General features: G+C 43.3%; 1 protein-coding gene across 2 annotated transcripts in view; it reads right to left on the bottom strand.

Moving 5' to 3' along the window:
* LOC101915146 (unconventional myosin-X-like) overlaps positions 1-27,960 on the bottom strand; it is a 93,697-nt gene that overhangs the window by 13,372 nt on the left and 52,365 nt on the right. For both annotated transcript variants that reach the window (XM_055811894.1, XM_027782301.2), the window contains exons 22-32: positions 22,787-22,893; positions 18,168-18,473; positions 14,053-14,092; positions 11,762-12,553; positions 9,511-9,634; positions 8,823-9,066; positions 7,892-7,987; positions 6,147-6,240; positions 5,481-5,536; positions 3,632-3,774; positions 1,696-1,890 (exon numbers count right to left, since the gene is read on the bottom strand). In XM_055811894.1, coding sequence (XP_055667869.1) covers positions 1,696-1,890; positions 3,632-3,774; positions 5,481-5,536; positions 6,147-6,240; positions 7,892-7,987; positions 8,823-9,066; positions 9,511-9,634; positions 11,762-12,553; positions 14,053-14,092; positions 18,168-18,473; positions 22,787-22,893 — 2,197 coding nt within the window. The remainder of the gene's footprint in view (positions 1-1,695; positions 1,891-3,631; positions 3,775-5,480; positions 5,537-6,146; positions 6,241-7,891; positions 7,988-8,822; positions 9,067-9,510; positions 9,635-11,761; positions 12,554-14,052; positions 14,093-18,167; positions 18,474-22,786; positions 22,894-27,960) is intronic.

The raw sequence follows: 27,960 nt of genomic DNA on the forward strand, positions 1-27,960 counted from the left end.
AGCACTGGTGAGGCTGCACCTCAAATACTGTGTTGGACCCCTCAACCCATGAAAGACATTGAGGTGCTGGAGCAAAGAAAGGCAATGAAGGTGAAGAATGGAGCACAAGTCTTATGAGGAGTGGCTGAGGAAACTGGGGTTGTTTAGCCTGGAGAAAAAGACTCAGGGGAGATCTTACCCCTCTCCACAACTATCTGAAAGGAGTTTGTAGTGAGGTGGCTGTAGGTCACTTCTCCCAAGTAACAAGTGATAGGACAAGAGGAAACGGCCTCAAATTGCACCAGGGGAGGTTTAGATTGGATATTAGGAAAAATTTCTTCAACCAAAAAGGTCAAACATTGAAACAGGCTGCCCAGGGAAGTGGTCAAGTCACCGTCCCTGGAGGTATTTAAAAGGTGTATAGACACTACATAGGGACACAGCTCAGTGGTGGACTTGGCAGTGCTAGGTTAATGGTTGGACTCAACGATCTTAAAGGTTTTTTCCAACCTAAATGATTCTATGTTTCTATGATTCTCTTTTCCTGTAGCACATGGCTGAGGAAAACCACTGCTGCTTTGATAGCAATGTATGGTGCGTCTGGTTAAAATTGACTAGGTAGTCATTAACATCCACCATTCCCAAAACATATTTATCAGCAGGAAAGTCCCAATTCAGGTTTGGGTACAAAGACAGCTTTCAAAGATACAAGTATCTTCAGTATAGCACGAATACTTCCCTGCCAACCAGCCAGCTCACTTTCACAGACAGCATTTGGGATACACTGTGCTATTAATCACTCAGAAAATGACCACTCTACACATAACACCCAGTCAGACTGCCAAATCAATTCTCCTAACTTTTAAAAATAATGTTTGACATAAACTGAGAGAACACACTAGGGCAATGACAATTCACTCTGCTAAAGACAGCCCTAGACATTTGTTGAGATCAAAAACGTGGACAATTGTTTTGCAAGTGAGCAGAACACGTTTCTTCTCATCTCACTTTACCAAAGGCTTCCCACTTCCAGCCCTTTTAAAAAATATCCCAAGTAACTCCACTATTCAAATGTCCAGCATTTCAAGTCTTGTTCTAAGGTTCACCGTCTTTGTCAGCAGGATTCACCCTTTGCCCCAGAACCCAAGTTCCCTCCCAAACTCATAAGGCAAGCAATGGAGGATCATTGTGTCACACAGAACTGTGTCATGCTGCATAGAAAGCAAACGTATGTCCTAGTCATCTTTTCTTTCTAACAAGTTGAGTGATGCTACAAAAAAGACTTACAGTGTATGCCATTGCTGTTATTTAAGAGAGTAACATAGACCCCAGAGACAAATGTGGGTCATGCTACCAAGTGACAGTTATTTACAGAGATGTGCTGATAATTACAGTGTCAACTGGAAGAACTCAGACCCTTTCCCTATTTGGAAAACATTTGGATAAACAGTGACACTACCGAAACACAGAAAAACCATCAGCACTGTGTATCTGCACCAGCTGTGAGGGACTTATCATCACTTGCACACTACTCTCTGGCCCTTTGCAAGCCTAATACCATTTCTGTGGTGAAACATATTTGCAGCCAGGCACAGAGCGTCAGATAATGTCAAGACTACTTTCTCAACATGACACACGATTACGTTCCTGCACCATTCCCTCTTCAGGCAACCCCACACATGGAAAGTCTGCTCGTTACCACATTCTTCCACTTACCTGTGTCTTTGAAGACCCTCTCATCGGGCTGCACTATGGAGCAGAGGCTGTTGAGCACAAGTGTGCCAAGCTTGGCAGCCGTGCGCTCAGATGACTTGTAGTAATCGAGGGCAGTGTTTGTCAGAACAAACCAGCGTTTCTTCATTTTCAGAGAGGACATCTTGTTGCTGCTCTGAACCTCTTTATGAAGCCAGCCTAGCACAGGAACACAAACGTGTCAATGGTTTCACCATGGCGCACTAACTCTGCAATCAGAAGTCCACTTCTCTGCAAAACGCTCATGCCGGTACCTACCATCTCTGCCTTACTGGCTATAGCAGTATCCTGCAATGCCACTGTAAGAAATTTGCCCAAAATTTTCCATGAAGCTGTTCCATCCTTCAGCCCTATGTATGCTGCTATCAGTGATCTGTGGTTTAGTTTGCCATCACCACGAGGGCATCCTCTATTTGGCATGCTTCCCTCACAAATCACAAACATTTGAATGAGTAATTTACAATTCATTCTTCCAAAGAGACGCCAAACGCCTATCCAAACCTCGATGGAAGTGGTTTGGTGATACATGTTTTCATGGTGATACATGTAGAAAGATCTGTAAGCGTTAAATGCATCTCTTCCTCCCACAGTCAGGCAAAATAATTTCTCTGTCATTTTAGATTCCCCACAAAAGAAAAAAAAAAAAAGAAAAAAAAAGAAATTCAATACTATAAAAGAAAAATGACAGTCTGCATTGCTAAAGCTGTCAAAAAGACAACTTTCTATTCAAAGCTGTAAAAAGCAATGTCAACCCACGTGGCAAAAAGTTCAAAGAACGTGAGACTGAGCCCAGAGATTCGATGTAAAGAAAAATTGCAGATCTTCCCAGACAGATGCCTTTGTGGCTACACCACTGTCACACAGACATCTTACTGTGAAGTGCAGAGCATATACTGACTCTGCAAAGGAGCATTCCTTTTTTTCTTTAACTAATGAACAATATAAGATAAAAGGAACTGTTGCCTTGCAAATAAGTATTTTTAATTTAAGGTACTCAAACTTGTCTGATAATATGCTTTATATCATTCAGTCTCCTTGAAACATTTAAGACTAGGATGAAAGGCTTATGCTTTTTGATGATCCTTTTCTTCCTGCCCTCCTGCATTGCCATGACCACTCTCAGACCTTTATTCTCTCTTAGATACTTTCTAGAAGACGTAAGGTGATTTGCTCATGCACTTGCTTTCCACAGATTGCATCAGGAGTGTCTTCATACATTTAAGGCCATGTGATGAGCTGAAAGTACTAAGGACATTTAAAAAAAAATTGAGACAAATGGAGGAGTATTTTGTAATATATGTGTGATCACTACTCATGCATTAGCTCCTCCATCTCCAACTAAGGTCAAACTGCAGAGATAATTTAAATCTTTTGCCCAGCCTCAGAAAATTATTCTCACCTCATTATGTCTACCATAATCAGGTTAGGTTGTTTAGCTGAGGACAGCAGCAATCCCACAAAGATCTCTCTCCCTCCTCCTCTACATGACAGGTGTCAGAAGGAACAGAGCTTTCTGAAAACAAAAGCTGCAGTGTCATGTTATCCTCAGTCTAAGCCAGCTGCTCCTGAACAGCAGCCATGCTCCCTTCTATTCCCTTATGGCATTTGCTGGACATGTTGAAATAGCCTCAGAAATAATATCAGAAAACTAAATGTATGAAGAACTTACTTTGTTCCAGCTTTAGCTTTCTGAATCCGCCTGACATGGAATCGGCTAAGAGCCAGTGCCAGCACAACACAAGACATGGCAAGTAGTGGGCAGGAAGGTGGAGCGGGGCAGAGAAAATTGTTTGGGGAAGCAGCTAAACCCTAGATTGGATTAGCTGCCATCAAACCTCCCTCTCAGATCATAAACAGAAGATGAGTTTCACATGTTGTAATTGCATGCATTTCCTTTTACCTCTCACAAGGAATTCCTGGCCATCAACCTTCGATTCGCCTTTTGGTTTCTGCAGCAGGGAAATCCAGTGATGCATCTCCTCAGGAGTGTCGCTGTTGCAGTGAATCACTCGATTTGCTGTGATGATCACAAAAGAATTTGGTCTGCCAGAAAATAAAAGCATTAAAATTGGTCATAACCATACAAATACCTCAACACACAGCACACCCAAAGCCCTGTCCTCAACCTTCCCATAAACAATACAGAAAGACTCTCTGAATACAAACTACGGAGAAGTGTAGAAACGCTTCAGTGCATATCCTGTGCAGCTGATCTGCAAACTGATGAATGCAGAGAACAGAAAAATGGAATTAAACATCTTTCAGAAGCTACTTCTAAACACTTGAAAACATTAATTAGCTAACGACCAGCTGTAAAACATCCTGGGTTCATAAGTGAAAGACTTTGTTCTACCTTCTGATTGGACTAAGCTAGTTCTAGTACCACTCGGCTGAGCTAGTACAGCCATTCTCCTCGTACTTATTAAAACCAGTGATGCAGTAGCAAATACAGGACCCAGAGGGGTCAGCTAAAATGGGTTTGAGATTGGTTTTAAAAGAGATGAGCAGACCCTGACAAAACAGAGGAAAAACTGTTATGCTGCACCTCAATGACTTAGTCCTTCTGGTGCAACAGACAAATGTGTCCTATCAAACAAACATTCACAATTCTGTACAAAATTGATGCTTCACAGGAAAATGGAAAAATAAAAAAAAAAAATATGACCAGTTCCAGGACAACAGAGTCAGAAAGCTTTGAAAGCAAACACAGGTTTCTATGAGAAAACAGAGAAATTGAGAAGTAGAATGCAAGGATGAAGCAAAAGCTAAATGGTACAAATGGAGCAACTGTCTGGCCATTGCATAAACCTATGGAAGATAAAAATAAGCTGCATAAAACCTTTGGTTGAAAAATAAGCATTTTTCTCAGAATTTGTTTAATGTTGATTCAAACAGATATCCAGAATCAAACAGATGCTCCAGAAGAGTATACCTCAGCAGATGCATGAACAAATTTTGACTGTTCAGCTCACTGTTTGTGCCTAGTTTTTTACTGGTACACAGATTAACTATGAGGAGCACAGGCTGAGAACTGGCTAAAATATTTTGATCAATGAAACCTTAGTATGCTACCAAGATAGGCATTTTCTAAACTACTAACTCCAAAGTCCTGGCAACGTTGTGAGAAAAAAAACAGACCACAGACGTAAATAACTTAATAACTAACATTTTATTTGAGCACTGTAGTAAGAAACTTTGCCCTGTCTGAACCTGTTAACACTGTGGGAAATAATTAAATGTTAACATAAAGCAGTATGAAATGTTCCATATCTCTTTTCTGAAACTAACCAATCTGTGAACTAAATGTGCTCTGTTGCATTGCAAAGATTTTAAGAGTACAGATTTCTAAATGCATCCATTATTCTTCCACAATGCTGGTTCTTTCCCCTGAATTTACAAAATTAACTCAAAATTACTCTGTTGAAAAACTGGAAGCACTGCTTTTGCTGAACATTTTTGTTTAGTGTTAGTAACAGCTTAGACTATAATTTCTTGACATTGAGATTATGCTGTTTCCACATTTAAGAGGGAAAAGAGAAATGGTCACTCAAAGAAAATATGTATGTGAACTTCATGCCTGTGAAGTGACATAGCTTGAAACAAGCTTAAGATTTCAGTCACGTTTATTTTTTTGGACATAGATTCTTATGAGTTTAAACAAATGCAAACCCCAAAGAAAACCTGGACCTACCCACAAAAATATGCTAGAAAGCTTCTGATCGAACAGATGGTCAGGTTGTTCTACTTACCTGTCAGGATTGTCTGAGGCACAGACAGAGTCAATAAGTCCAACATCCAGAGTTCCCTGTACAGTGAGAAAGACACAGATAACAGGAATTGCTTGCATCTCAAATTACAGACATTCTCCTTCATGAATAGGATTGGAACTGAAAACATTCTTCTGAATTCCAATAGCTTGAGTAGAAACGAACATAGGAGAAAGGCACGAGTGAGTCATCTTTGCTCCTTAAACAGCATGCCAGGATGGACTGGAGGAAAAAAAGCTACAAATTTCCAGAGAGCATTATGAAGGTCTGAAATAACCTTTGCTAGTATCTCAGTACCAGCAAAACACATAAATACATTATTCTTCCTAACTGCCTATCTTCTGTCTGGAATAACTGTGACCCAAACTAGTGCCACAATCCCATCCAAAGACATTTTATCTGTACGACGCAGCCCCCTCCTTCCCCTCAAACCAAAGACTGATGATCAAGCTAAGTCACCCACAACCACCATGTTTCTCCACTGCTTACCCTTTTTTCTATCAGCTTTGCTGTTTCTTTATAATAATTGTCCAACTTTCTTATACTGCTTATGAACTACAGCACTGCATGTGCAGGAAAAACCTTCACAAAATAGTTAATCACAGGGGGCTCTCAGCATGCCCACAGACCGGTTGCACAGTAACTCACCACAGCATTCTTCGGATTGGCCTGTTCATCCTGCATTTCCCTCAGCTGCTGCGCTGTAGCGCTGTGTACTCGGCTCAGGACGTTAAACCAACCGCTGGCAATCAAAACAGACTCAAAGTTAAGATTTGGGTAGTGAAACTAGCTCTAGAATATGATCAAGGACCCTGGAAAGCTGCCAGTGGGAAAATCTCTTCATTCACAATTTGCTGAGGACTATGCTACAAAACATCTCTTGGGCTGATCATACCAGATTCTAATGTCTCCCTTCCTTATTGATCTAGGAAAATTCTGTGCACGTTCTCCAACCCACTAACAGCTGCTCCTGCAAAATCCAGTTTTCTACTTGCTGCTCACAGAACTGTAAGGAAGCAATGTCCTTGTCAGGGAGCACATGTCAGCAGACTGAGAAGAGCACAGAGCAGTTATAAAGATAGGGTCAGTTGGGAATCTTCCCGGACTAGAATCCTAGAGACACCTGGCAGCCTTCTTAACTAGGCTTTCTCTGATCTGTTCATAAACTTGAAAGTCATATGGCTGACAATTAATCATGGGTTTTTCTATAAGTAAATTTGGAGTTAAGTTATTGGTCTTTAAAGGGGCTTCTTGTTACAGACATATCTGGAGGCTAATCTGTTGCAGAATAAGCAGATTCTATCTGCAGCTTCCAGTGAGATCAGTAAACATCTAGACTTCATGAAAGATTCTAAAACTGGACACTCTACAACATCTGCTAATCTGCCCTTTGCTAGTGCAAGTGTTGGTGCTTTCTCCTCCCTCAGAAGAGACTAATATGGGATTGAGAGAGGTCACATTTGGTTTACACTTGTCCTAGCAATTCTGCAATGTTATCTTACGGCATGCCTTTTCCAGTTGTGGAAGTGCTGGGTTAAGAAGTTACTGTTTCTTCAGCTACTGCCCCCTGAATTTGCCTGTTTCTTGTTCATGTGGCTGTCCTTTAGCCTATTTCTTTTAATTTTGTGTCCAAACACCTTCCCTCTTCCTCTCCCTACACCCAAATGAAATAATAACAGACCCTAAATAACTTCACAGAATCAGATTAAAGTAGATCAGAGAAACAGTCACACTGGCTAGGCTGAGAGCAGAAGCCTTGGTAAGAGTGGGAAAAGTGGGAAAACACGACCAGCTAGGGACAGTAACCTCCTAACCTGGCTTTGCATAGCCAGAACAGGTTGTCCAACCTGCCCTTAAACAACTGATTCCCACTGCCCGGCCAGGACCCCAAGAAGGAAGGACATGAGTCATTTGTTTGCTTTGCACTGGAAAGATTTTATCAGATGACACTACAGACTCTGATAAGCTGATAAGCTCTGTCTCCTGGATAAAACCCAGCTGCTCTTGAAATCATTTACAGACAACATGAATAGACTTTTTGTTTGATTCAAGATTCCATTTAATAAATAAATCAGCTATTAGATGTTCCAGTTTATATTAAGGTTTTGTGTGTCTCCTGAAGTAACCCTTGAATTCAGCATGCTCACAGCCACACAAGAAGGTGGCAGTCTTGTGACTGACCGATAGGCTGAACCACCATCTCAGCAGCTGCAACAGGGAGTCCCCAAAGTAGGTGTGGTACCTCCCAGTAAGTACAAAATGACACTCTGGAACAAATCCCAACTTTTTTCCAGCAAAAGGGAATTGATTGTGTTCCCCAGGCTCTCTCTCCCATGCGTAGCTGGGTTTGACTGGCACCGAAGGAACAAACCCAAGAAAACTCCCTCTTATACCTGGCATCTTCTGGTGACTCCGCAACAATGTGATAAATTCTGTCTTCTGTCACAATGTCTAAGGCATTCTCCTTCTCATGAATGTCCACAATCTCCCTGGAACACAGCAAATCACAAGAGACAAAACTGAAAACCTTTCACAGGCATAAATTCCACCTGGCCAATTTTTTCACATCATACCATTCACCATACAGAAGGGAAATCACTGGTTCAGATGGCTGCTAACACCGCTACAGAAATGCAAAATTCCTCCAATATACATTAAGACTTTTAGGGTTCCCTTAAAAAGCTTTTTAAGTTAGTCTGCTACAAAAGCAAAGCTTAAGGCATTAAATGGATTTTCTTCAAGACACCAGCAGACTAGATGGAAGAAGAGGTGACAGGGAGGTTGATACAGAGGGCTGTTTACAAAGTGGGGTATGCCACTCTTTTTGGCACTTCACAGGTCCACATAATGCTAATAGGTGACTAGTCTCTCCTTTCTTACAGCGGGAGCTGAGGAATTGGCTATGGCAGCAAAAAGAGCATTCAGGATTCAGGAGAAGGCACAGTACATGCTGTCAAATTCAAATCCCACTGTGAGCTTCATACCACCTCTGTGAAATGCCTGCAGAAGCCAGGAAACAGATAGAGTCGGGGTATGGGAGAATGCATGGGGTGTGTACTTGATTAGCCCCTCCTGGTCTGACTCCACTTGGAAAGAGCTTCTGACAGATTACGAAATGCAAGACTGGAAAAAGACCCATCAAGTAATTCCAGACTCCCTCCAGAGTAAAACCAGAAGCTGTAATTGTCTTTTCCTTCCCTTACATTTCTGATTCTCCTAGCCCTATGGGAGATGCATAGGCCAATGAACTGGTATCACTGGACACTTCATTATTGATTTAGAGAGTGAATACTAGGGATCAAAAGGATTTACTTCTTCACTCACTTTGCCCTTCTGATATCAATTGTCCCCTTCAGCTTTTCCTCACTATCGTTCTCAAAGTACATCAGCTTGGATTCTCGAAGCACAAACCAACGGCGTTTCCAGTTGCGGCGTGAAAGTGTTGACATGCCTCCACCTTTTTTATAGAGCCAGCCTGACTTCAGTGCCTCTTGCTTGGTGCGGAACCACATGAAGGCCTCATTCTTCAGAACACACCAGCGCCGCCTCCATGGGTTCATGAGACCTCCTGCAAAGCAAGGGAGCAAGATTTCATCAGACATGCAACAAAAGCCACTTCAGTTCCTACATGAAACAAAAGAGCTGAAGGAGAGAAACAAGGTTATGCTTGAGTTTGAACAGAGAACAAACGAATCAGTGAAACAAACACAAAATACAGAAACATATGCACCACTCAAACATTTTTGTACTGCCTTCAGTTTTGTAACTCAGAATGAGTCATTTAAGCCCATGCCAAGTGGGCACAATTCCGTCTCAGTGCCAAAGATATCCAGTCTAATTCCCTGACATCCACCTCCCTCGTCTTTGTTTTATTTGCTTGTTTTAAATAAAAGAAGGGAAAAAAGTAAACAGAGAACTAAGAGCAGATGAAGATAATTATTCTGGAGAAACAGAGGAGGAAAGCAGGTTTCCTGGATTCCATCCTTCCATGGTTTTGGCTAAAGCCACTTACCTTTCATGTAGAGATAGCTATGAAAATAGGGTGGTCCGGAGCCATTGAAAATAGTGACTCGTCCATTACAAAACTCTTCATCTGTATCAATGTAAACATCTACTTCTTCTTCACTGTCCAGAAACTAAAAGGAAAAGCAGAAATACAGGCCACTTGGGTTCTCCTGGTCGCAGGAGGACTGGAGCAAATTAACAAGGCTAGAGAAGTCACATGATCAGAAGAAGGTGCAAAACTACACATACTCCCTTTACAAAAAAAACCAATAGAGTAAAACTAGTGGCTTGACAGCTTACCCATTAATGCCTAAAGCAAGAGTCTCCAGAGCATGGAATTTTCATACCAGCAAGGAGAATGACATTTGGCAGTGGACACGGCTAGAAAACTCCAGTTACCAGCAGTAACAAACCTTCCTGTTTCAAGGCAGAGCCCACAGTCCAAAATCTAATTTAACGGAATTAAGAGAGAATTTTTCATTTTGGAGAAGTTTTCTGATTTTTCTGGCAGATAAACCAGGATGCTGGACAAGATGGAGCACTGATCCAATCCCAGCAAGGAAATGCCTTGCTTCGGACTGATTAGGAAAAAAGCACATTCCAGAGTAAATGAACCCTAAAAACAAAGATCTAATAGTACTGTATTTACTCATCCCTGTTCTCCAACTAGATATGGCCCTCAGCCATAAGAAAGTACCCTTCACACACGAAACCCCAAATTACTTTATCGTTTCCTTTACCTTAAATACAACTTCCTTTGATTTGCTTTATTAATTTAATACTAATGAAGGCAGCTCCTTAGACCTTTTCCTTCCTCAAATGCATGTTGCTTCTTTTAATTTTTCCCTTCTGTCCTCTCTCTGTGACCTCTTTGCACTCCTCTCGTCTCATTCCTGTTCCACTCATTCATTATCCCTCTCTTGTAATTAAGTTTCAAAAAGCAGGTACTCTTGGATCAGCAGTTACTGATGAGATCTTGACCCAGCTGCAGTTATCTCTTCCTATGGCTCACGCATGACATGGTATCAGCTGGACTTTTGATGAGTGTTACTCACTGAGGAGCCCAATAAACCCCTCTACTTCTATTTACCTTTTAAGAATGGCTGAAACTGGTCTAGGCTGTGACAGAATGCTTCATGACTTGAAGATTACCTGATAGTGATCTGTGAGTACCAGCCCACAGAGAAGGTACCTTTACTCAAACAGATCACATCACAAGAAATTCTTACGGCTGGCAGCCGATGTTAGGGAAATGCAAGCAGGAAAAATTATGCAACTTTTAAAGAAAGGTCACAATCTACCATTGCAAAAGAATCGCAAAGGACATAAATTGAATTCCTTCAAAATAAATTTACAACCCAATCATTTTTTTGTTTTTTTTGATTGACGTTTCTGATTGACATTGACTGAATTCTGAAATTCTGATTGACAGAATCAATTCCAATCATACAAAGATATTTTATAGTTTAAGTCTCTATTCTCAGGGGCATCATTCATCTGAAGTATTTTTATGGCTGTCATTGGCTTTACACCTGAACTCCCCACAACCTTACGTGGGGTTATCATTGCATTATTAAGCAACTAGCCTGAGGGCACTCAGGAAGTCCACAGCCTAGTGTGGGATCTAAGCTGAGACGCTTGAAGCGTGAGGCTAATAGCCCAGCTTCACTACCCTATCATTGTCCCATAGGAATGGAAAGGTTCAGTGGTCTCAGTTGTGCGCGCCAGGACCCAGCCTGGATCAGCACAGTAATTACTTCTAGCCTTAGAACAGCTTACCTTGTACACAGCAACTGAAAATAAACCCTTGACTCTGAACAGTAACAAGACCGGAACAAAAGTTTTAGTGACAGAAACAAATCAAACCCCAGCCTTTCCACTGCCTCTTGTCATTGTCCACTGGAAGCTCCGGCTACTTCTGTGAAATCTAAGGTAGAACACATACCTACAAGATATCAGTTGCCTGCTTTTAGTCTTCCAAAAGGGTGTTACGTTAATAAATGGTGATGGAAGCAATCTAAAATAGTCTAAGTACATATGTGCTGCCTTTTGTACCAGTAGACACTGGACAGTCACAAGTGCTCTGGCCTTCAGCCTATCTACAACACTTCCCTTTTTTCCAAGCTGATTACTGATGTAAGAAAACGTTATATACGAGTAACAATACCCAGAGCAAGCAGGCATAAGGTAAGAAGGCAAGTACGTTACAAATATCACTTCACACTCATGTCCGGAAAGGTGAAGGGAGGGATTCTTACCGAGTCCAGGCTGCCACGGTTGGAGTCCAGGCTGGTACCATGGGAGTGTCTCAGACCTTCCTCACCATTCAGAGGCTCAGCTGAGGTGCTACCTGCATCTCCACAGCCATCAAACTCCTCATGGTCGTAGTCTGACTCCACATCTGGGGGGGAAGTGTAAATCGGCTCTCCCACCTCTCCATTGTTACTCCTTTGTGTATCTGAGAGAGTACTGTAAATACTTTCTGCTGGGTCAGATAGAGCTTTCTGCTCCTTGGGACTAGTGGTTCTTTCCACAGGTTGTTCTGGAGCAGGGACAACCTCTCCCATTTCCCTTTGCAGAAGTGAAAGGCTTGTGTCCGCAACTTTGTCTGAGTAGTTATCACTGTTTCTTGTGCCATGCTGATTCAAGACCACCAAACTGGAAGCTGGCCGTCCTTCATCATCAGCATGAAAACCCTCATCCACTTCTTCTTCAGCCAGTGGTGCCACCAGGCTGCAGTCAATGTTGAGTGTGCCCTCACTAGAAAGCGAGCGCTCTAAGTTCTGCACACTTTCATCCAGGTTGCCAAAATCCAGCAACTCCAAGAACTCCTGGGCAACCCTAGATGCCTCCTTTTCCAGCCTCTGGATCTCTTCTTCTCGCTGCCGATTGATTTCATTCCTGGTGTTTTCACAGATGATAGACATGTGATCCTCCTTCTGTTGCTGCAACTTCTCAATCTCCTTCTCCAGCCGTAAGATCTCCTCCATCTGACGTCTCTCTTCTTCTTGCAGGGGAATATCTACCTCCTCGGCCTTTACTGATTCCACCTTAAAGAATTTATAAAGTGTTAATGCAGTTTCTTCAGCCTACAAGGCTCCTTGCCTGGCCCTTTCATTCTTCCTATCTCCTGCGCTTGCCCCATACTTCCTATCTGCAAAAAGATGACTCTAAGCATCCTGTAATCATCCATGGTGTAAAAACTAAAGGCAGAACTACTGGATCTTCAGGTACCTCCTTTTTTTCCAGCAGCCTACCTCCTTTCTGCATCATACAAAGCAGCTCACTGGGGTCAGTGAATTTTTAGAAGAGCCTCTCTGTTTGCTGCTCATGTTACCGACCTTCGTATATTACAGTTTGGATAAAAGCATTCTGAAAGTCTGTCCTCTCTTTTTGAACTGTCTCATACACATACACACATGTAGGAGAAAGCAACTATTTACAAATACATATATGCATAGTCTGCTTAAGAGTTGAAGATTTCCCAGAAATTCATTAAAAGATTTGGGGATTTTGTTACTTCCTGAGTTGAGGGTTTAACCATTAGAATCTAGGTCTGGAAGGGATATTTGCAATGAAGCAGGACTGTTTCCAACCCCACTCCACCAAAACTCCACCCAGAATTTCTTGGCATTCTTTAGCATCACTGGATAGGTGATGGCTGGCTGGCTGCTGAAGACTCTGTCTTCCTCTATTCTCCAGACTGGAGTAACAGGATATTTCTAGCAAGTACACAATAATTAGAAGACAGAAGATACCAGTAACTTTCACTGATGTTTAGCTGTAAGATAAAGCCACCCTCCCCCCTCCATGAAGGATGTTGAAAACAGACACACACAAGAAAAGCAAAAATAAATTCCAAAAGGATTTCATGTACTTCCTGAAAGGAGTATGACAATGCAGCCAATAAACTGGCTCATTTAAGCCACAATCCTTGTTTCTTTACGGTTACCCTGTTGCTTGTTCTCTACTTGACTTTTACTTGTGGGCAAATGCATTTCTATACTCTACTCCTGAACCGAGCTGGCCTGAAACTGGGGAACAAGTGGTTTGGGAAAAGAAATAAGAAGATACACAGCTGTTTTCACACACCTCAGGGTAGGTGGTCTGCTCTTTGAAATATCAAGTACCAACAATAAGATCAGTTACAAGGGGTTTATTTTAGCCACGGTAGCAGCCGGCTGCACTCTTATTTTGGCTTTTACAGGCAACAATCCAGCAAAACAGACTGTGTCACAGTGTAGCGCATCACAAGGTCAAGGAATAAGCTCAAGCAATAGAGATAAAAAAGGATGCTGCATGTTCAATACAGAATTTTTCAAATAGCAACTATGCAAGCTGGTACGTGAGCCTTGAAAAAAACCCTACCTTGTTAACTCTATGCACCTCTGCCAAAGCCAAACACCTGCAGGTTTTGAGTGAACAAAGCCCATTTTTTAAATAGCATTGTCACAATAACAATATTAGCTGCAGGTGAAGTGTAGGTAATGAAGGACCCTTCACAGATACTCAAGAGGAGACATATGAAAATAATAACAGTTAAACTTACCTGAGCCACCTGGACGTGCTCATTCAGTTGCTCCTTTTCTCTGTTAAATAAACAAGACGTGATAGTCAGAGGTAGACCCGGTTCTCCTACATGAGGCTTTCAGAGTTACATGGAAACTCCCTCCACGGAAAAGGTTAAAATAAGGTACCCATTGTAAGACTGATTTAAAAGCTTTTGTAATTTAGTAAAAATCCAGTTCTCTGTGGTTGGCATGGCCTTTGTGAGTACAACAGATTTTCCCCACGCACTTAACTTTCAGATCAATTAGGAAATTGGATTAGTTGGAACACACTACAAAGGACATTGGAAACAGTGACAGAAGGACAGATCAGTTAGACTCATGATAAACATAAACAGAATCTTCTGAAGTATTATACATCTGTGGATATTCAATGAGGTTGTACATACATAATTGATAGATATCACGTAACTTTGGTTTATTGAAACAGAAAATAATTATTGCAATACCAGCATTTAATTTGTGCTTTGTTTTGCTTTTACTGTATTAAAGCCTCACCAAAATTACCAATTTTTTGCACTTCGTTGACTAAGCTGAGGACTTCCTACTCTGAAGACGTGGGTGCTCCAGATTGTTTAACTTCTCAGTGGCATGCAAAACCTAGTTTATCAGTAAAGGCTGTAAGAGTCGAGTTTGTTAGTAAACATGAGTAGAGGAAAAAGCTCTATCCCACGGTGGTGCACCTCCACCCAAATCAAAAGGGTCATACTCCAAGGGAAAGCTACCACTGTGGCCAATCTCTCCATAGTGTGCACGGTACAAGCCACTGAACTAGTAGACAGACAGAGTCATGCATAGGGAGCAGAGGTAGGCTGTGGCTGAATGGAAAAGTCTGCCTGTAGCAACCACTATGCAGCTAAATTCAGACTGGCAGTGGTAACTTTCAAACCTATAATTCAGCCCCAAGCAGAACAGGAGGGCAACAGTATTTATTTCCCAGGCCCTGCAGCTTTTCCCAGCCAAATTCTAAATTGCAGCTGCAAGTCACAAAGTTCTTAAAGCTCTCACTCTTGTGCTCTCTCTCAAAAAAAATATTCAGGAAATGTTTATAAATGTTTATAAGCTGACATAAGTGAGATCCAGATGGTTCCAACTCTACTGAAAGATCTCTAGCAGTAGTCATGAGTTAAACAACTGCCTTAAATGATAAGAGGGTTCAAGAAGCAGAGCCATTTTAAAACAAATCAGGAATACCGCCTACAATCTACACACTAATTCCTGCAACTGTTCTTCACATTTTTTAGACCTCTAATATTTCTTGCTGCTTTCCATCCATCTCCAATTGATCTCCACTGTTCCTGAAATGTGATATCCAAAACTAGGGACACTACTCCAACTGAAGCCTTGCCAGTGTCAAGTGGAACAGAAGAGTCACCTCCACATCTTACAGAAACAATCCTGTTTATAGACAGCATTTGCTTTCTCCTCTCACACTGCATGACACTGGTTACATATCCAGCCTCCAGACCTTCCTGCTGCTGAAGTAGTACTCCTCCTTCTCTCTGTGCATTTGATTATTCCTAGCTGTAGATCTGCATAAGTCTGTAATGAAAGTTATCCTATGTTTTCCAGACCCTTTAATTTGCCAGAATTATTTGAATTGTGATTTTGTCTAGCTGTGTACTTACAGCCCCTCACCAGATGGCTTTATCTGCAAATTTAGTATGGATATTCATATTTCTTCACCCATTTTATTATGAAAACATCGCACTAGTACCATATCCAGCACAGACCATGGAAGGAACCCATTCAAGAGTTCTCTTCTATGTAACAAAAATGACTATTGTTTGCTAATTAAAATGCAATAATACAATGCAGTAAAAACACAGATCCTAGTCTTGCTTCATGTACTGTTTTCCAAACCACATTCCTTATGGTGTCTTATTGTCATAACATGTCAAAGCCCTTACCTACACTCTACTGACCCAAAGTCAAGTTACCTACCCTCTGTGGCTTTTCCCTATCCACAAGGCATGTCTTAAACTATCACAGAAGGAAACAGGTAACTTTAATGTTGTTTGTTCTTCAGAAAACCAAGTTGGCTCTTAACTCCATTATCAAGGCATTTACAACTCTCTGATTATTTGTTTCAGTATCTTCCTGAAACTGAGGTTAAGCTGACTGGTCCACAATTCCCTCATTCTTCCTTTTCCCATACAAGAAGGAGGTCATTATGTTTGGAATTTTCCAGTTTTATGGAAACTCCATTGCTATCCACAAAGGAGGAGAAAGAAAATAGCTACTGATTCTAACTGCTTCATCCAGTTCTCGAAGTACCCAAACATCAGTTTCACCAAGTCCAGATGACTTCTTTATAATCTGATTTATCTGAGCATTCTCTAACCTTTTATTTCCCTGCTAGGTTCTGAATTCTTGCACAACTGTGCTAATGTATTTAGTGTCCAACTAAAAGTTAAGCCTTTTGGGGAAGATAAATAAAAATAGCTTCAAATACCTCAGCTTTTTCAACATTATTTTTTCTTCCTGTTGAACTGTAGACCAAGTTGCTCAATGTCTCCCTTATACTAACAGTGTATGCACAATAACTGCATGCTGACTTTTAGTTCATTATGTCAGTTGCATCTCGGTCCTAATTTTGTCTCTGCATGCGTGTTTTTTGGTTGTTCTCACTAGATTAGCCGATTCACAATTTCTGTGGACATCCACCTCATTTTTGAGGTCAAATGGAAGTTCAGGATTTAACCAAGTTGGTCTGCTGGTACCTTTTTGGCTACTCACTCTGAATGAAGCTATTTGACATCAAGTACAAAATGAAAGCAAAACGAGCAGTTCACCTGATTCATAGAAACACTGACACTTCTTTACAATGACACTGAGTTCAACACATCTTTCATGGGCTGGAAACTGAAGGATGGAGTAGAAACACACTAGAACGAATAAGCTAAATAGGTCTTTTTATCTAAAACTAGGTAGGGACAAGCTCTACTTAGTACAACGAGGACTTTAGACCTGAGATAGTGTCTGTAGCATTTGATATCTGCAAACTAGTTACTGACATTCTGAACTCGCACAGCTTCGTGTTGCTGATGAGGCTGTTGTTGAAAATTGACACATGGATAAAACGGAGCCTTCAGTGTTGTTCGACAAATTCCTTGACCAAACTTCATCATTGGTGTCACTGACTCCATGTCTTGTCCCAGAAGATATATTACCCCACTGCCTCCAGTGAAACCGCAGGCAATCTCTTTTCCTTGTGACATGCTTCTAACCTTAGAATTTTCTGATGCTTGTCACACATCTTAATCTGCCAAGATCCAACTTCAGGACAAGTATGTAACAAAAGCCTATATATAAGAAACGTAACCAACAGGATTATTTGTTCAAACGTATAATAATCTTGTAGTTGAAGTTTTATTCTTCTTAAAACAAAATATTATCAAGAGAGACACCCAGTTTGGATAGGATATAGGTAACCATGGAGTGAACAGTGAATGATACATGAGGTGCAAGATTCTCAATAGGTGTACTGTCACCGCTCACAGATTGCCTCTTTTTGTCACATTAACTTTTCCTTTCCCCTCCTGGTCTCCCGACACATCTATATGCCTGATGAGAGACACACAGCAGCAGGAACAGGGAGAGCACATGTATTCGCACGAGTGTAAGAACTGCAGTAGCAGCACAGGTGCACTGCCTGTCTTGCTCTCCAACCAAGCTGACTGCACACACCAAGACCCATGATACTGGTACCTTCTCACACCGCTAATCCTTCCACATTTTGGACGATTGTATAAAACTTCCTTTACCACTGCAAAATCAATGAGAAAATTATGTATCTCTGCCCAGTCAGTGAAACTGCCTCCTTTCATGTATATTCCAAAGCAGAAAAACATTGAACAGAGGTAAAAATACACCAGAATTAGCTTTCCTAAAGGAAGCAGGACACTCCTTTTCCATGCTGCTTTTCTATTCTAAGCTGCCCACAGCTCACCCCAACTCTGTCCCCTGGCACTGGGACACTGTTTCAATGCAATCACTGTTCCTATGTTACCATCATACCAGTGCCCCAGACCCGCATTTACACCTCAGCAGCTTTAGTGCTAGGGAACTATGAGTGCAAGATACCATCTTGTACCTTTCCTTCACCTCTTCCTCTTCCTGTTTCCTCTTACGCTCCTCCTCTTCTTGCCATTGTCTTTCCTCTTCCTCTCTTCTGATCAGTTCTTCCTCTTCTTGCCGCCTCCTCTCCTCCACTTCCTGCTTCCGCCTGAGTTCCTGCTGCAGCAGGTGCTGGTAGAGGCTGCGAGCCAGGCGGCCACGCCAGTGCTTCTGCAGGGTGACTGCAGAGGCCTTCAGTCGCAGCAGGCTCTTCTTCCAGAAGTACGCTCGGTAGTTCTTTTGGATTATAACAACACTGGCTAGCACCTTCTGATACTTCTTCCTAAAAGCAAAACCAGACACTCAATGCACCACGAAGTAATCCATGTTTTGCATTTCTCATGCCCCAGTATATTGACCAATCTTACCACATCCACAGAAAAATGAATTTGAAAAAATACTGCTCTGAAATGACACGATTACTGTTCTTCTACTGCCACTATCTGTAAATCATGTTCTCTTCACCGATCTCTTCACTGTATCTACAACTGGTTTGTTTCCAGGGGCACCTACTTTTGTGAAGACCCTCATAGGATGAAGGACAGTTATTTGGTACTGGGAAAGAGAAGGTCCACTGGCCCAAAGTCTCCTTGCATTGCACATGTACACATTCACTGTGCAATTAGCATAATCACTCAGTGTGGATTTATTATAATAAAACCACACAAATGGCCTTAGTATATGTGGGAAAAGTCCTACATTGGCCATCTTTTAAGTGGCCAAAAGCAAATTACTCCAGGAGAAGCAAAACTGGGCCAAAAATACATCTGGTCACATTAGTCTCACATTAGTTTGCGGGAAACCACAGTGATACCACAATACCAATTGCTCCCATAACACATATACTTCACAGGCTCCCATAAACGTATACTTACTTTGCACAAAATTTTGTTAAACAATAATGATATCAAAATCAACTCTGCAGCACTTTAAAACCAAAAAGCACAGTAGGGCCCCCAAAAAAAAGATTCAATGACATTCAGTATTTCTGCAGTCTAGTGAAGTTCAAGGAAAGTAATTTCTTGCCTCTGCATTACAGCCTATTTTTATCAAGGACCTGAAAAAAGTCACCAGTAGAAGTTTGTACATGATATACAAACTGGGCAAATAACAAAAGAGTTACTATTACACAGTAATCTGGATCAATTTGTAAGCTAGATTCAAGCAAACATTAAACAATTCAAAAGAGCCAAACATAAGGTCTTCTCTTGAAGAATCAAAGGCCAAACACACCTGATGTGGGACTATGTTAGGAAGCAGCAAGTCAAAAGAGGATTTGGGGGCCACAGATCATGAGGTGAACTCCCATCACAATACTATAGGAAAAGTACTGTTGGGATTCTCATACTTGCAAGGAGAAATACTGTGTAGAACAGGACTGCACTGCTACTTTTATCCTGTGTTCAGTGTTAGCACCTCCATTTCAGGAAAAATGTTAGACCCTCAAGTGATTTCTGAGGAAGCAGGATTGGAACCAGAAATTCTGGCTTACAGAGAGAGAGCACTTGGCCCCATGACCTTAAGAAAGAGAAGGCTAAGGAAAGGCTTGATCCCAGTCAAAGTACCCACATTTTTGGGTGGTCTTTCTATTTATCCAACAGGGGATATAACAAGATTTAATTGTCCTGAAGATGAAGCCCATTCAGGCTGGAAATAAGCAGACATTTTTAAAAGTAATTGAATATATTCAGACACTTTACTCTTACTGTAGGGAAATGATCATTGGTACTATTCAAATCAAAACCTTCTTTACTCCAAACCAGAATGAGCAGAGGGAAATTCTATGGGGCTGTTACACAGGATCTTGGGCCAGCAGCCTACAGTAATCCTGTGAGGTTTTACAGTCCTAGAAAGCATGTTGGAAATAGCACAGTATTCTCACATATCCTCCCCACAGACCTTCTGCAACCCCCTGAGGAAAAGACACACCTCAAAATCCACTTCCTGGCAATCAAACCCCATTCAAATAGCAACACAGACTCATGCTGACAGCTTGCCACCTCCTTGCACATCAGATATGTCAGCCTGGTCAAGAAAATCAGGAGAGAGATGCTAACAGCAGTAGTGTGCAGAGGTCATGCCCTTTTCCATAGTATTAAGTCAAAGGGAACAAACACAGAGAAGAGGAAAGGGAAGAGGTGGTAAGTGGGAGGTTTTAGTTTAATTGCTCCTGGGCAGCAGTTCTCTTACCCCTGCTCCCTCTGTCCTCCCTGTGCCCTGCACATGGGGTGTGAACAGCTGCACATGCACCCTCTGTCAAGGCAGATATAAGTGCATCAAAAAGGGCACTCTGACTTTTACAAAATGCATCTGCCAGAAACTCTCTCAAGTGCAACATGTGCCAAGCCCTGCCCAGCTACAGGCCGGCTCTGCCTGCTAATCTGCCAGGCTAAAGTGCCCCCTCATTCCTCATGACCACAGCCAAGCTTGCAGACGCCCTTCAGCTGGAATTGCTGCACGCAGGCCATGAATTTCATTCCCCTTGTTCGGCCTTCCACTCACCCTCTTGCACGGGCCAAGGAAATTCATCCTGCAGCCCATGCCAAGAAGTTGGGAGACATCCTGACCATGTATCATAAGAGAAGGCAGGGTGGTTTCAAGGTTCCACTGCTGCATTTGGAATTGAGTTAATTATTCTGTCGATGAGCTGTAGTTAGCAGTTATTCCTTCAAGGTCTACAGAACACAGGGCTATGGAGTGATTTCCTGCTGTTGTCTTCCCCTGAGCAATAAGGTCCTGCAGAATCCAGGGACACAGCCAAATTTGCACATGGATTCTGCACGCCCAGGAAAAGTTACATGCATTTTAACTTGTGAAGTTGTTACCTGCAGCTCAGAGTTCCACAGATTAGCTACAAAAAAATGGGGTCATTTGAATGGGCTTGATTTTCTTGCCTCACATTTTAGTGGTCAGAGATAGTAGGCTGCAGGGAATGAGAGCAAAGAAAGTGTTTTCACCTTTAAGACTGGTTCTCCAGGCTCACAGAACAAGTTCACAAAGGGGGAGAAACCAGTAAAATCCTTCCTGCGGTATATATACCCTTCTTCGCTAACCTCCTTTGCATGAGACCAAATTAATTTAAATACACTTATCCTTGCAAAACTAACAGAAATGGTATCAAACTTAAGGCAGCACGCACCGGTACTCCTGACTTCTGCCCAACTCTACACAGACCATTCAGCACTTGCCCAGATGAACTCCGTCTTGCTGGACCTTCTCCAATACAGGTGCAGTGCAACTGGAAGCTCTTCACATAAAAGTTTTCCAGCCTTCCTCCCTAGCTCTTTCCTCATCCCTTGCTCTCCTCCCCTGCAAAGTCCAGTTATCTCCAGCTGCTTGTGAGGATTTTCCACTTTGGCTGCAGAAGCACAGCTTGGTCTTAGATGAGACTCAGAAGAGCAACATGTGGGATAAGAAATGCAGATCTGTGGAGACTGGAGGACCACAAGATTTCTAGCCAAGAGGAAGATTACTGCAACAGTCTCCATCACAGCCCTGCAGGACAGCAGCTACCTTCCCAGGAACTCAGAAAAGCAGTAATCCAGTTTGTCTGCAGTGATGTTTCCCAGAAAAATCAATTTTCCTGTGCTAATCCCTACCCCTCTCTCCAAATGCTAGTCACAACGTAAAACAGAACAGAGGCCCTGACACAATAAACTTGCAATCTCATGCACAAACAATAGAGCTAGCTCACTTGTCTTACTAGAGGGAAATAAATAAATGAATAAAAGCCCCCGAGACCAAACGTGTATTTTGCCGATATTCCACATTGGCAAGACAGGGTACAACCCTTGCACACATTTCCCAACACAAAATGAGCTACCTGGTGTAACTGGAGCTCTTTAAAGAGCTCCTGCTGGAACAGCTCTGCTGGCCAGGGATTTCACCTCCTCACACCCCTGACTGACAGGTGTCTGGAGCAGAGACCAGCCAGAAAAGAGCATCTCACTGGGATTAAGTGTGCATGCCACAGCCATTAAGAAGTCAGCTGTTACACTGACTTCGAGGGGCAGAGGAGGGGCCGTTTGTCTGCAGTTGGTTCTCCCAACCCTCCTCTGGTCAGGTGCAAAAGGGAGCGGCAAGAGATTACGGGTGCAAAGCTGGCCAAAAACCAATTCTGAAGAGTTAATTAAAAGGAGAGGGAGATCACAAGGCAAACAGGCAGGGCGAGGAAAAAGGGTGAGCAAAGGCAGAGCTGCAAGTGAGGGAGAAGCGATTTGCAGGGGGTGCAGAAAACAGAGTTTACGGGCATATGGAAAAGGAGGGGACCCAAAGCATAGGTTGGGATCCAGCCAGGAAAGCCCTGAAGGCAAGGAAAAGGTGTCATCAGAGGCAGGGAACGGGTACAGAGGTCCCTGCAGAAGCCTGCTGCGCAGCGTTGAGGCAGGGTGCAAATATACGCAGAACTGAAGAAGAGGCGGTACAGAAAGGTTTCAGCAGAACTGATGCCGGCAGGGAGGGCAGATACTGCAACTCTCCCTTTGAGCACAGGAGGGGAAGAAGGGAGGGATGCGAGGGGACTAGAGAGCAAAGCAGGGGGTCGGGGCAACCCAGCTAGGGAAGCGCAGGGATGGTGGGGCAGCCCCCAGCACTGACCTTGCCATGTAGCCCAAGACGTGGGCCCGGATGACTATAGCTGCTTTCCTCAACTCCTCTTCCCGATCCTTCTCCAGCTTCTGCTCAAGAGCTTCCTTCAGGAAAACCTGACGCCACGGGGAGGAGTTTCAGTAAACACAAAGAGAGGAAAGAAGTCAGTCCCCGGGAGAGCCGGGAGGTTTCACCCCCGGGTGACCAGCGCCCCGGCCGGGCGCCCCGCGGCCGCGCTCCAGCCCCCAGCCGGGCTCGGCGCCGCGCTCACAGCACCAGGAAAAAGTTTTGCAGCGACATGAGCCAAACTCCGTGCCCAACCCCCGCCTCCCTCACTCTGTGGTCAAGACTTAAAGAGAGAGGGAGGGAGGGAGCTGAGGAAGGAGGGAAAGAAGAGGAGGGAGGAGGAGAGCCTGTGCTTGCGCCTGATTAACTCTTTCCCAGCTGACAGCTCTCCCTGCACAACCCAGCACCTCCCGGCAGCAGGCACTGATACCTACCCGGGTGATTAAATATTTGGCAAAGAAACTCCTCCGCACTTCAAGGAAAGGGAGGAACATTTAGATTTCTAGACTCCAGGAAGCAATTTTAACGGCAGTCCTAATAATGGAAGACAGTGGGAAAACTAAAAGCCCTGTCAAGGTGCAAAGCTGAGCATACCCTCAGTGCACTGGAGACAAGGCCCTCCACCAAGCTCCAGAAACTCTGAGGTGGAGATGCTTCCGTGCTGAAGAGGTTCAGCAGTACAGCATGCACTGGGGGAACTGAGCCCCACTGGGAGAGGTCTCCAAGTATTACTGGTTGTACTTCAGTGTCCAGTATTTTAATTCTCAAGCATCTTCCATCACCTGTATTTCAAACCTCTGCTCAGTGCTAAATGCTTGTGTAAGGGATGACGGTGCTATCTTAAAGACAAAAGGACTGAGATACAAGCAAGGTAAGGGCACATTTACAGGAATTGTGCTGACAAATCTGAGCTACTTTAAATCAGCTGGCTTGCGTTGTGTTAGCACAGGGTTCAGCGCAAATTGCTGAAAGAAATGCTTTGCTTTTTGAGACGGATTGCTGCCTGTGTAGAGCTCCACAGCCCCGTGAGTACACTGCTAGCAGCACCCAGACTAGAATAAGTTGGCTAGGGTATGTCCACACAAGCTGCAGTCACAGCGGCAACTGCCATATGGCCATGCTCCTGTGACCTGCTGCCTGGTGTTGGCTAAATCACTGCCAGGGCCAGTAGCAGAATGGACTACACTAGGAAAGTGCAACCCTACATGTTAAAGCACTACTGTGAACACAGGCTGTGAACTGACACTCATCAATCTGCAGAACTACATTAATCAGTAAAAAACTCCTTATAAATTTTTTGCATCCATGTGGCTATGCTGAGAGGCCAGAGGGAGGCTCAGAGGTCTGAACAGCCCCTTAGTCCAGTGTTCTGCACAAACTCTCCCCCTCCCCACTTACCTCCCCTTATATCTCTGTATTGCACACCACCTCTTCCATCACTGCCTTTGGCCTCATCACTTACACAGGCTCCTTTTCTCCCTGCAATGACCACCATGTACCTGTGTACTGAAACCTCTCCCTGAGTTAGTATCCATAGCCAGTGGCTTCCCTGGACTCAAAATTCTCCTGGGAAGCCATTTCCATTAAGATGGCCTTAAGAAATTAGCTGTTTTGTAATGACTAAGTAACCGTGGGTAGCCTTAAAAGAAGGTTCATTATCAAGGTACCGCCAACCATGAAGCTGGCATCCTTCCCTGCAAGTTGTATGTCCACCCCCTCTGTCAACTCAACAATCTTTTAAAGACTTCTCTGAGGTAGGGATTACTCTTTCCATTACATTCCAGAACAAACAAGCAGTCACACATTTCAATAATGCAGCCAGCAAAACACTCTCTCAGTCCATTATCTTCATCAAATTGCAAAAACATTCAGTCCATCAGTATTTCCCTAGCAAGCACAGACTTTGCTGCGCCAGTAAGGAGGGTGCATGCAGAGCTCAGCAAGACCCAACCCTAATCTACAGGGGTTTCTATATGTGATTGAGAGTGAGGGGTTAATCTTAATAATAACAATATCTAGTTATAAGCTATCAGGATTTTGAGGTGGGGTTTTTTTAGACTCCTGTAGATGACAAGGAAGACTAAAATGTATTCAAATTCAGAAGTATTTTTGATGCTGTGCGGAAACAACTTGGAAGGTAGCCGTTTCCATGTCATAATGCATAGTCACTTTCTGAAAGCATGAGATCACTTTCATCTGAGGGAGGAATGATTGCATAAAACATACAGGGTTAGTTCTATCAGATCTGCTCATCCTAGACACTGGCCAAGTTTTAAACCACAGTGCAGCACCACAGTGTTCCTTACACAACCTCAGTGCCTGCATGTACCATCAGTGCAATAGTAAACATGTTAAGGTTAGGTGTAGACCAGCAGACACAAATGTAACTGTGTGTGCACCCATGCAGACCTAAGTGGGATCATATGATTCTTCGGGACAACACTGGGAAAGCAGGAAGCGGGCCACTATGACCTGGATGCCAAACAGCCTACAGAAACCTCCTCCTTCAAACAAGCCCTGCGAAACAGCAGGCTGAAATGTGGAACGAATGCTTTCAAACAGCAAGAATTACTGTGTTAAACATCTGTAGGAGATCTGTGTTGAGCAAGTATGGCAGAAGGTCCAGGTGCACTGAGGAAAGAGGCACAGAGGCTGCTGCTCCATCCCAGCACATCACCAGTGAAGACAAGGGCACCTTAGCACAAGCTCTTCCATCATCACATAGCTTGTTTGCATCCAAGCCTTTCTCTCTGCCATGCCACTGGATAAAACCTGTTTTATATACAATAATACCTCTTATAAACATTAATTTGACAGTCACCAGCACAGCAGCTGGTCTATTCTTAATGAAAAACACAAAGATCATCCTGCCCTTCCTCCTCCATTTCCTTTCCCAAGCTTCACAATCCCCTGCACTAATTCACAGCGTCTTTTCCTTCCTCCTCCAAACAATTGCTAGGGATATAATTATCCTTCCATTCATTTTGCAGGAAGTATTCCCCCTTCCATGAGCCTTGCTCTTCACCCACCCCTTATACTTCTTCCTAGGTTACATCCCCATTGGCTTGTCACACCTTTTTCAGTAGCTACTCCTGACTCCATAAGCCAAGGTTAGTCCTGGGAATCACTACCTGGGTACCCAAAGCTGCAGCTGTAGCAATAAAACTGTCAGCAAGGGCACACAGGCTTCCTCCCCAGGACACGACCTACACTCTGTGCCCCTTGGCTGGTAGCTTCACTTCACCCTTACCTGAAAGCCTCTGGAAAAATAAGGGCTTTTTTATTTACCCACCCAAGGATTTCAGGCTTGTGTTACCCAGCACCAGCTAAAACATGAACACAGACAAAGCACTCTGTAATCCAAAACCAAGGCACAACAGCTGGATACAGGCAGCGGGGAAGGAACTGCCAGGAAGCAGCACTGCTCTGCATGGCCTCGCCTTGGCATCAGCTCTCCTAGGGGTAGGTTTTCTGGAGGCACTGTCACAAAGCAGAGTTGCAAGGAGGGGTTTCCAAGGGAGCAATGAAATGGCTTTGCCACCATCTGAGCAAGGGAAAGGACATCGAGCAACGCATCTGTACAATTAAATGGGTAGGGTAATGGCAACAGCACCTTGGAGCGGCCAGGGGCAGGCCAGTCATTCAGCATGGCAGCAAGGCTGTAAAAGGCCAGGACGGCCTTGGAGTGATACTTTCTTTAGAATAAACAGAACTGCTCCCCTCTACCAGAACACATATCTCTAATCCAAACCATGCCAAATACAAAGTAACTTCCACAACCAAACAAGATGACTCAACTGCTTCCCAACCCCTTTTAATTTTCCTCCTCAGTCATAAGATACAAAGACTGCCATTCTTAATCGTTTCTTTCTTCCCACAATATTCAGACCTGCAGCAACCAGTGCCCTCAAAGAGAGACTGCTGTTTACCAGCATGCTGCATATTGCACTTCAGCCAAGTTTTAGTTTATAGGACACAATTGTTCAAAAAAATTACATTAGAGTACATCTGCTGTTTTGGCAAAATACAAACACATTTTGTTTGCCACAATTTACCACCTATATTGTTTTTCCAAAAGAATTTGTGCAGGTCAAGGAGCAAGTGGAAACAGACAGATGGACTCAGTCCTTCAGGATGCACAGCAGGGACTGAAGAGAAGGAGGACCTTATTGCTGCCAGGGGCTCAAAACAGCCTGGATTTCCTGATTGTCATCAGTCTGTTGTAGTCCCTGGACTCCAGCTATATAGCTGATAACCTTTTATGCTCTAAAAGGTGAGTATGTACACGTTGGTCCTCACCGGCACTTCCCTGCTGCCCTTGCTGTAGCCCAGCAATCTTCCCTCTCTTGTCACGATAGGAAGAAAGTTCAAACTCCATGTTTACCAGCTCTAACCACCACTTTCTAAAGTTTCCCAGGCACAAGCAACTCTGCAACACACACACACACTCCACACCAGCTTTAACACTAAAATGCTGTGAGACTGGCAGCCACACGAGCAAGTGGGATAACCCAAGCATGGGTTATCTAGGGATAAGAATGACTGAGATGGTTCCTGGTTTGCAGGGACCAGTGAGGAGACACCAAATTCCCAAATGAAAGATGGGGAACACTTTAATCACAGAGCAGAAATACAGTTAAGTGATAAAACCCTCTTTCTTGAGTATCAGCGGAGGCATGTGAAGGAAGGCCTTCAAAACTTCAGGTTAATACATCTCCTTCTCACAGCAATGGTCAATGGTTTCCTTGTGGTTGTCACACAGAGTTCATAGCCCAGACTACCAACTGGGCCACCACCACTCCTCTAAGAAGGGGAGAGAGGGATCTCACTCTCTAAGAAACATTATAGACTATCCACTCACTAAGTAGTGATTGCTCAAAGCAACAAATACTGATCTCCTGGACAAATTAAATGTGAATATTCACTAGAATCATTTCTGGTTCCATCGTGACCCTGGAAATATTCTGAACTACATTTCTGAAGGCTTAAGGGCATAAAAAGCAAAAAAAAAAAAGCTACTTGGATGGACAGCCATCTGCTTTGGGTATGGACTGCACATCCACTACTTAGAAATGCTGTCTGCACTGGACACCATCCATCTTGGAATATTCTTTGAA

This window comes from Falco peregrinus, chromosome 8 (genome assembly GCF_023634155.1).
Source record: "Falco peregrinus isolate bFalPer1 chromosome 8, bFalPer1.pri, whole genome shotgun sequence".
Taxonomy (NCBI): domain Eukaryota; kingdom Metazoa; phylum Chordata; class Aves; order Falconiformes; family Falconidae; genus Falco; species Falco peregrinus.